At 31.2% G+C, this 10,856-nt stretch overlaps 1 protein-coding gene and 1 pseudogene across 3 annotated transcripts; one reads left to right on the top strand and one right to left on the bottom strand.

Moving 5' to 3' along the window:
* Positions 1-2,399: 2,399 nt before the first annotated feature.
* Positions 2,400-8,316, top strand: LOC105428935 (uncharacterized). Of its 2 annotated transcripts, none has more exons than XM_025218683.2 (5): positions 2,400-2,671; positions 5,351-6,166; positions 6,740-6,857; positions 7,359-7,494; positions 7,588-7,792. In XM_025218683.2, exons 1-5 carry the CDS (start codon positions 2,572-2,574, stop codon positions 7,600-7,602), a joined length of 1,185 nt encoding a protein of 394 aa, XP_025074468.2. In that variant the 5' UTR covers positions 2,400-2,571; the 3' UTR covers positions 7,603-7,792. The 2 variants fall into 2 exon arrangements, with proteins under 2 accessions (XP_025074468.2, XP_025074467.2); XM_025218682.2 differs by having other exon boundaries at positions 2,402-2,671; positions 7,650-8,316.
* Positions 8,181-10,490, bottom strand: LOC105428934 (uncharacterized; annotated as a pseudogene). The gene is made up of 3 exons (XR_016141230.1): positions 9,960-10,490; positions 9,177-9,494; positions 8,181-8,633 (listed from the first exon to the last, which is right to left on the bottom strand). The product of XR_016141230.1 is annotated as an uncharacterized LOC105428934 (transcript).
* Positions 10,491-10,856: the final 366 nt, after the last annotated feature.

Genomic DNA, 10,856 nt, shown 5'->3' with positions numbered 1-10,856 from the left:
TTATTCAAGAAATAATATTTTTCTTAATTTGAATGTTACTCTCGCTTTTTAAAATGAGATGCTATCAAATGATTATAAAATTGATGAAACAAAAATTGTTTTGCAATAAGAATTTCACATTTTTATATGGGCAAATTTTAAAAAATATACAAACATACTTGTTATTTTTAGAAATAGAAAAGTAGAATTATTATAAATAGAAAATAACTCTATAGTAGAGAAATACGTATTAAATCCATTAGAATTATTATTATAAGTGAAATTATTAACTTTCTTGTAACACAAGTAATGTAGGTTGCCACGTTGGTTACACAACATTAACGTCGATTTCTCGATATTTTTTAGTTTTTTTTACGTTTTTTTTAATTTATCCGAAAAAAAAAAAAACATTTTTATCGTTTATCGAAACAGATACATATGCTTGAGAGATATGTTTGTGAGTCACGTCGCGCCGTGACTAAAACGGCTGATAATATCGTGAGCGAAAAACAGTGCATCGCACGTTAAGACATTTTACTCATGCTGACCATAATTTGTTTGAATCAGACACGACTGTGCATAGAAGTTCCGTGAATGCAATTGAGAGGGTACTAATTTGTTAACTGCTAACCGATAATCAATCGTTTGTAGGATTACCCTGATCGATTGATCAGGAAAATACGTGTTTGAGCTTTAGGCGCGGGTTTAAGGGGACCAGAGAATGACGGAGTAATCACGATTGATCCTGGATTGATTATCAGTCTAACAGGATGTGGAAACCGGCGATCATCCCGTGGTGACAGGCAATTATTATTTATAAACAATTATGCACGAGTTGTGACTATTAATGATGATACTGGGTGAAATATCGACTAATGTAAAAATGATGATTGATTGCGATGAACGTATATACAATATTGGATTTTATAATTGAGAAGAAGCTAAACTTACTCGTAATCAGATTACACAAAATGTGATAGGTCACGGAGAAATATCTTTATTTTCAAAGAGATATTAAAGATATTTTAAACAGCAACACTTATTGTTTAAGCCTTGATATTATCTGTTGTGTATTTCCCTTCAAGTTGTACGTATCGAAGAATAAATTGAAAGCCACATTAATATATTTCAATTAATGTTAATAGCGTGCAAGATAAACATGATTGAAAATTAAAAGCTCTCGAAATAGATATTACGTGATGAATTACATCGTTCAGAAATTTGTTAGAATGGATTTAAAAAAAATTGAATGATATAAGAAATCACAAATATTAATAATAAATTCTATATTCAAATCAAATAATCCATATTGTGAAAGTAAACATATATGTTTTATTATATTCAGTAACAATGAAATAAATATGTACCTACCTATATATAGTTTAGTTTGACTGTGGAAAAATACGTTCTTCTTATTCATCGCAATTCCGTAACTGGATATGATAACTTTAGTCTTGTAAGTACAGATGTTTGCTAAAAACTAGCGTGTTTAGAAACCTATATAATTAACGTTCTATCTCTCTCAACATGGAAAAATCCTTTACGGTGTTGCACCATTGCGATGCCGAATGTATCCTGTTTTCATATTGATAATCAAAAGTAAACGTTTCCAATGATATCATTTTTTTATTTCTTATTTACGTAGAGTCATCATTATGTAGTTTCGTTATAAAACTGAAATGTGGTTTTCCCAAATAAAAATAGTGCAATAAGAATTAGAACTGCATAGTATAAGGAAGTTGAAGCAAGATCAGTGCCAAGGTCTGAGGTCTGATTCCATTCTATTAGATAAGCAGACTGCTACTTCTACTAGATAAGCAGAGTTCACATGGCAAATTAACGAATCGTAGAAATATGAATCTTATTAATTTATCTTGTTAATTAAAAAAATTGGTAATATAAAATCTTGGTATATTTATAAAAAGAAATTATTGTCTTATCCAACAAATGAATATTTTTATGGTAATTTACCAGTTGATTTGATATAAACGCGACAATTATGAAAAACGAAAAAAAAAAAAATCTTTATATTTTTTTATATATTATAAAGCAGTAATCCATTTTTTTATTAAAAAATGTACTGAAAAAATTTTTAATGCGGTAAGACGAGATAGTTTACAGGAGTAAATAATAATGCTTTATTATTTCAAAGCTGTTAACAGTTACATTATTGTTTAATTGGTTTAATTTAATATAACGCTGAAATAGTGAAAACATTTTATTTTTGCGAATTTTTAGAATAAAATTATGACATGGTAATCTTATTATGCAAATGTAGATCTTTGAAAACACGTCCGGATAATTACGATAGTTATCAATAATGTGACGTAAAAATTTCTTTCGGAATTTTCACAAACGCACTATCGCACGGAAGAGTGGTGTCAAGAGGTAATGAAGTACCAATACGAGTGAATGCTATATAAGATGATCGCGACACCAGCTGAGTCAGTCATTCGCGAACTGCGACAACATCAGGATCATTCGGTCTTTAGGTGGTACAGTGGTGAAATACAGAAACAATAAGTAATAATATCCGTAAGCATTATTTTTTTCTGCCTTGACTTTCCGTTTGATCGACGATCAATCAGAAGGATGGATATTAGGATCTTCGCGTTGGTCGTTTTTATTGCTGTCCTGGGATCCTTTACGGATGCTCGATCGGCCTATCCCGGATTTGGTCATCTTTACGGACGTGAGTAGCAATCGTACGACTCCTCATTTTTTTTTCATTCATGAAAGCAACAAATGAACTTAACAGTCTTCTTTACGTTTACTAACGTAATATTACACGTTCGAACGATAAATATCTTAACATTACTTTGTTTTTCATAATTAAGACTTGCAATTAAATTATAATCCCAATAGTAAAGTCATATGTTTCTCTGCAAAAATTTTTTTTTTTTAATTTTTTATTACAAATATTAATTTTCAAAATCAGCTCACGTTTGCGAGAACAAGAAGGAAGGATAAACCACGTACTCGGAAATAATATTTTCATCGTAGTTAAAAAGGAATCGCAAATTTGATGATGCATGATAACACTTCATTTCTTCTTCAATTATTTTTATCGAATAATCTTTTTAATCTTAATAATGTTTTAATAATGTTTCTATACGATCGGATATGCGGCGTAATATGTAAATGAATTCGAGCTAATTTTGCAATGCTGATTGTTAATCGAATAAAATTATTCAAAAAAATTGTGCATTGCTACACGGAGGTTAATAAAAATTAAAACTAATAGTTAAGTTATGTAACAACAACGTCGTGCATTTAAGTAGAAATAGCTGACGATGCGCGGGAATTTCAGGATAATTGCGAGATTAGCAAACGCGGCAAAATTCCACGACGAATTCGATAACACGCTGCATATATAAATGATTTCATGATTTTAATCAACGGCGAGGAAGAAACTTGCCGTCTGCTGACGTTCTTTTTCTGCATCCAGAAATTATACAACTATATAAAAAAACTTGTAAAAAAAAAAACGTCAAGAAATAACAATTCCTTATTTACTTACATCAATTCTTTTCCTAAAAATATCACTAATAATTTACCAAAAATCTTTGTTATGTTTGTAACTGAATTGTGCGATGACTCATCATCAGGTTGCCAAACAAGCTTCTCTCAGCAGCTTGTGATAATTTAAAATAATTTACGGTTTACGAGTTTGCATATATATATATATATATATATATATATATATATGTTGACTTGCGCAATATTCACATTTATCTTCTTTGTTCTCTTTTTGGAAAGTTAGTTATTTAATATCAAAAACTTCTTTCTTATTTATAGAAGTACAAATATAGATTTATAATATAGATTTAAATCAGTTAGTTATTTGATTTTGATTTTTATTAAAAACTTTTATTATACCTCCTCATCTATCTACAATATTTTTGATATATAAATAAATCTGTAAATATAATTATCATAATTTTTTGATAGAGATAAAAATTTGACACAAAAAATTATAATACACAGGACATATAAATTATATAATTTTATTCGTTTTGAAAAAAAAAAAACTGTCTGCTCTAATCACTTCATAAAGTTGGAGTATCTAAAAACGCAGAAAATTGTCATATTAATATTGTTAGTGTTGCGCGTCATTAAACCATTGCGATTGCTGGAAGTGTCAGCGATATGAATCTTGATAACAAGATTGATGTCCGCATGTGCAACCTGCATGTGCTTCCCGTGATGTAGCATGTTCATCTATGCATATAAACACATGCGCAACTGTTCACACGACCGCTGGCCAAACGAAAGATAATTTGACGCCGGTAGACCGTGACCTCATTTTGTTCTTTACCTTGACCCATGAGAGAAGATACTTTCTTTTCACTATCTTTTCTCATAATCTCTCGTGCACGACATTATTATTCCTATCACAATGACAAATATATAAATATAAAATATACGGCGCTAATTAACTTATTAAGATGCGCTCTTGATAAGTTTGAATAGGAATTTATCAGTGAGAGAAAATATATCTTCTGATATAAAAAGAATTTATATATGTGTATGTGTGTATTTGTAATAATAATAATAATAATAATAATAATAATAATAATAACAATTAAATAACAGAAAGGTAAGTTGATAGCGATTTAATATTTGTTTTTACATACAATATCAGTAAATTACAGATAATATATTACATACAAATTAGTTTACTTTTTCGACGTGATTTTGAACGTCAATATGTGTCATCGAAGGAGAATTGTTGTACGTACGTGATTTATTAAACGTGACTGTAGAAATTCAATTAATATCACGTTTCGCGCATACCTCAATTATCACTAATTCTTATCTATGATAAATTGAAGACGAATAAGCGATAAGCACAATTTGTTTGTATTTTATTTTAATCGGTAAGTTCCTTTACAATTTAATTAATAGTTATTATAAGCGGTTTAAGATTCTAGATTTAGGAACTAGAATTGAAATCAGATTGTCGTATATTTTATATTAATTGATTTTTAAATATCATTCTAAATGTTTCTAAATGTCTAAATGTAATATCTCTATAAAATATTATATGATATTGAAATTATATGTCTAATCACATTATCTTTATTAAACATTATTATCTGCGCAACATCGTGATTAATAACACATTTGTTAAATGTTATTTATTATCCGTTACATTAAGCATTAGTGTACACATTGTAATTGTATGATCCTGACTAGTAACATTTTTGTGTTACTGCGTGTTCCTGGTGATGGAATTCCGAGATATGGTCACAAGGCATATTACAACTAACAACGCTATTTCAACTAGCAACCGAGAATCAACTACACAAGTTTCATCTCGGTAGTTTTCAATAAAAAATTGCTCTTCTGTTTTCGTTTCTTCTTGAAGATGGAGGACTACACGTCGACAGAGCGTCGGCCATGATGCCCAGATTGAAGCGAGCGATCGGTGATTCGAATGGTGAGAGTACCACCGAAGCAACTACAACGACCTCCTCGACAACAGATCCCACAACCACACCATCATCATCAACTACATCATCATCAACCACACCATTATCAACCACACCTCCAACGTCGCCTACGACTACCCCGTCTACCGAGCCAACCACTACACCCACTACTACAGAGGCGACGTCTCCCACAACTACCCCGACATCCACTTCCGTTACGACTCCGTTTACAACCCCTGAACCTAGCACAACTCCAGAAAGCACGAATCCAACGGAGAAACCGAAAGACCTTCAGTCACGTTCGAATTTCGACGAACCCAAGTCCGATGATTCCACTAAGAAACCTGGATCACCAACTATGGACGACAAACCACAAACTCCTGGGCCATATTTTGGCGCTCCCGGATTCGGTGGTTTCGGCGGTTATCCATCTGTCGATCCCTATTTCGCTTATCCTGGATTCAACTCCATACCAGGTTACGGCCCGAGCTATGCTTGGACTGGTACAAACAATGGGCCAGGATACGCTTCCGCAGGCGCATCCGCGGGAAGTTTTGCAGGAGGATATCCAGGAACGGGATTTCCGGGAGCAGGATTTCCGGGAGCGGGATATCCGATGACAGGATTTCCCGCAGCGGGATCGCCGTCTGTCGATAGTCGAGGAGGATTTCAGAATACCTCACCAAACCAGGATAATCCCTCACCAAGCAAGGATAACAAGCCAAACCAGATTGGATATAATTTCGGCGGAGGTACGAGCATGAACCCAAAAATCCAAGGACGAAGACGGACTCAGGATTTTGGAGGATAATGAATGAATTCTTGGGGTTGCATGCTGTGGTTTCGACATTGTTTGTAGAAAAAAGATTGACATAAAATGAAATCAGTTGCATATCAAAGACAAAAAAAAGAAACTCAGAATTATGTATCTTGTAATTGGTTTGACAAAGTCGTGCTAATATTCTTTTAAAAATGCATGATATTCTGTCGAACAGAATTGTATTTTACGTAAAGCGGCTAATGTCGTAACAATAGTTTTCGACATTTATTTATTTATTTATTCATACGCGCATTATACATTTATATATTTATTTATATATTTATTTATTTATGTGTGTGCATATATATATATATATATATATATATATATATATATATTTATTTGTTTATTTATTTATTTAGGTATCTTTATTTTCAAATGTTTTATAAACTTATGTGATTTATAACCAAATGTAATTGCATGTATGGCATGAATTTCATGTGATATATATATATGTATATATATATCATTATTTGAATCTTATCATATATTCTATTTTTTGCAGATCCATTGTATAATGCTGGGCCCGGATTTTTTTATCCGGGGCAATTTCCTACTTTCAATGATCCCTCCTTTGATATGATTAGGCAAATTCAAGCGCAGATCGAAGCGCAGCATCAGGCGTGAGTCTTGAAATAATGCAAATTGCAAATGATTAATCTTTGTTCTGTGAAGCATGAAGTTAATTTAAACAGAATTTCCTGAAATTGTGAATCTATTTGCACTTATTGTTATATAATTGTTTTAACGTTTAATATCAAAGAAGTCTAATAAGTCTGTTGCGTAAAAAAAAAACGTACATTTTTTTGTTCTTTAAATATTAAAGACATTTTTAAAATTTACAAGTAAAATTTTTTATTTATAGAATATTACGTATCCTAATAGTATTTTGACTTTATTATTATAAAATTGTGTACTATATGCTATTTGTACTTTTAGTGATTTTTTTTTTCTACAATTTTATTTGGAAAATTGTCACGTGCAAATTTTTCACCATGCAGATCAAGGAGAATCATTTGCATCCAGTATTTTTAATAATTAATCTCTTAGAATGTAATTGTATAAACTATCATTTACGTGATTTTTAAAGCATATTGAAAAGAGAAATTTCATTTCTTGTATAGCAATATGGAACTTCACAATCGTTTGGCCAGCGAAGCTAATTATGGTAGCGGTTATGGTGGTGGTGTGCCGCAGGTTGCAAGTGCCAGTATCGGTATAAACCCATATGGTGGTTTCCAAGCTGGACAAATTAGTCCCGTGAGTGTTATATTTTTTTCTGAATTATTACAGCACAAACAATGGCAATACAGAAATTGTCCAGTTAACACGCTTCATTTTGCACACAATCAGATGGCAGTGTTCTGACTATAGTCTTCTATCTTTATTACGGCGATATCTCCATCTCCTCCTAGGCTGCTCCAGGAATAGAGTCCAGATTCGCTGATGAGCTTCCTCCACCATCTGGTAACAGCTATGGAGTATTTGCAAGTTCCAGTTCGTCCAGCATGCCCGGTCCGGATGGCAAGCAGATTAACCATAAATCGTCTATCACTGGCGTTAATGATAATGGAAGAGTTTCTTTCCGCGAGGTGCATGATTAATTAAACTACACTCTTGATCGTGCCTACTTTTATAATCATTAATTTACTGCTGTTTATTGCGTGCTATATAATGTTGCCATGATAAAGTTTTGTAATTCAGAGTTGTTGATACTACAAACTGAGATCGCGACAGAATTTTCGAGACTCAGGCTCAAATATTTTTTTAAGATTACTATACAAATACTCAAATTTCTTAGGGGTAATATAATCTTTCTATAAAATTTCAGTTATGATTTTTGTATGATTTTCTATAATTATTAATGGTTTGATTTTTTTTTTATTATCTACTCACGAGCAAAAATCGCTCATTATGCATATTTAAAATTTTAATAAATTTTCTTGTATTAATGTTATTTACGTCCTATTCGAGGAACACCGAATAGGCACAACAATTTTGCGCATTTAATTATTTACTTATTAAAATATATTCATATTATTGTATCTATTATGTACGCATAAATTAAACTCTTGACGCTTTTATGATTTTCTTGAATTTTATTATGCAACAAATCAATCTTAATGATTCAATATACCATTCTATATGGCGAAATTTATATTATTAAAATTTCATATTAAAAAATTATTTTATAATTATGTGTCATCGTTAGGTTTAGTTTTACTGAGTGGTGGTTCAATTTTATCGTCCACTATAGGTTTATCTCGTAACCATGTTTTATGACCCTGAAATCCCGCGTTATCATGACTTCCAAAATGATGATAGCGCCAATAAATTTGCGGTCGTCGAAAAGCCCGTCCATACCAGGGTTCACCATATTTCTGATAATTAGTTTGAATCTATTACGATGAGAGAAAAGTACTTAAGTATTTAAGTATTGATATATTAAGAAAATTTTTCAACAAACTTCAAATCATCTATCTGACTTTATGTCTTAAACTTGAAGGAAAATTCTGTTTATGATTTTATATGCACAATATGAAAAAAATTTTAAGAATTAATTAAGATAGGTGTATACATCTAAAATATATATATATTTAAAAAATAAAAAAAAACACACACATTGTATTGTGGTTTGCGAGTTACCACTGTGTCATAAATCATTGTTGCTTCTCGTCCTGATGAAGTAAACTGCACTTATTATGACATAGTGATAATTTGCAAACTATAATATAATTTTGAAAGAAATACTCGAGAAAGCCTCAAGAGTATAATTGAACACACATATACATTCAAGCATCCAATCTGTAAAATGTAAATCGAAAATTCTATCTATCTAGAATGTATATACAACTTATAGATCATCGAAAGTGAGCTTTAATTATTGATACTGATAATTCTTATGCAACAAAACATTAAATCCAATAAATGACTATTCTCACCTGTGGAATATTGTCGCGATGTAAATGTGTATGCATTAAACGTGGTGAATTTATTGAATGAAAAATTGGTTGCTTAGCATGATCCTCATTGACACCTCGAAATCCAGTGATTACCGGAACGTCATCGATCTTGTTTAACTTTGCTCTTGTGATAATGCTAAGATGCACCTCGGTAACAATATTTCCTTTCTCGTCTTGTTTTGAAGAAACGGTTACGTTGCATATACCATGCTCGCAAGAATTTTCATTTGGAATGCTATCGTTATTCACAACGACTTGAATATTATTGATTATTTTTGGTTGTTTAGCTGAATCATCCTGTAAAAAAGTAATTTGAATGTTGAAAAGCTACAATAATATTAATATTGATATTTGGTTGTGACTTCTTTTTCTTTTATAATAATGACAGTATCAGTGAGTATAAAATTTTTGTATGAATTTTTATATGTTTTTGATTTTATTTTTTATTATATCATAAAATATAATTTCGTAAAAAAATTAAATTTATTTTCTTATGAACAAGCCACAAAAAATGTTATGCGTTAAAAGGAAAGCTTTTAATATACTATTCAATTTTATAAATAGATTTTATAAATTTTATAAATAGATTAAAATTAAATTACAAAAGATTATATATTGAAGATTATATATTGTTGAATATTATATGTTGAAACCGCCTCTAATAAGGTGGTCATCGAATCTTCATTTGTTATTAATTGTAAATTTCCATTTCATGTCATCTTACTCTACTTTTCTTTAAATTATTTTTTATCTGTTACTCACGTGTGATGGATAGATCCTTCTTTTTCTGGGTTCACTTGCTCTTATTAATTCGCTTCCATGCCAAAACGTTTTTGACGCGTGCAAGATTGATTCCGGTGGATTAGCAGATTTCTTTAGATTCACGATTGTATCGAAGGTTGTATTGTCTAATGCAATCGTCTCTTCGTTAGAATCTAAATCGACATTCGAGGAAACTTTGACACCAATGCTAAAATTATTAAACGTCACGATCGCGAAATAACCGCTGAGAATTATTTTTGCTAGCATCTTCATCGTTCGTTTTTTTGCAAATACACAGGGGATACTGATTTTTCATAAAATACTCATATCATATTGTACCTGTTGTTTTAAGGAAGGGATAAATACTTAAAGCGGATGTATATATAGTAATGACAATCATTATCGTAGAAAATTGCAATGGCCTCCAACTCGTAAAGCGTAACAAAGATGGTCTTGTAGAAGCAAAAATATACCTTTCTCGTAGGATTCGGACCAGTGATTTTAATTGCTTCCTGAGATCAATATCGCAAGACTTGCAGAAAAGCTCGTAACTGATATAAATGAACGTCGTCGTTGTATGTAAATAAGATCGTTAATTTGGAAGAAATTGATAAATAAAAATTTTACATTCCCAATTGGTCATATCTTCTTGAAAGCAAATTATATTTACATTTCTGAGATCTATCGTTTATTATATGTCGATTTATCATCTAGTATATTCTAGAGATCTTACGAGTTTAATATGATTAATATTAACAAGCAGGAACGAGAATAATATATGCATAATGTTTATTGCTATCTCTCGGAGAATGGAGCACACTTACTTCGCGCTGAACAAGGGTATTCCCTGTAATAATGATTCATTGTGAATAGCTTAGAGAAGAGTACGATGAATGC

Source organism: Pogonomyrmex barbatus, unplaced genomic scaffold (assembly GCF_055798465.1).
Source record: "Pogonomyrmex barbatus isolate J1 unplaced genomic scaffold, ASM5579846v1 scaffold9, whole genome shotgun sequence".
Taxonomy (NCBI): Eukaryota; Metazoa; Arthropoda; class Insecta; order Hymenoptera; family Formicidae; genus Pogonomyrmex; species Pogonomyrmex barbatus.
Note: the sequence above shows the minus strand (reverse complement) of the source record. Positions and strands in the feature narration are given on the sequence as shown.

Coding starts and splice junctions, on each gene's coding strand:
- LOC105428935 (XM_025218682.2), top strand. CDS start 2,572: ATGGATATTAGGATCTTCGCGTTGGTCGTTTTTATTGCTGTCCTGGGA. Junction 6,167..6,739: donor TGGATATAATTTCGGCGGAG/GTACGAGCATGA, acceptor TATTTTTTGCAG/ATCCATTGTATAATGCTGGG. Junction 6,858..7,358: donor ATCGAAGCGCAGCATCAGGC/GTGAGTCTTGAA, acceptor TTTCTTGTATAG/CAATATGGAACTTCACAATC.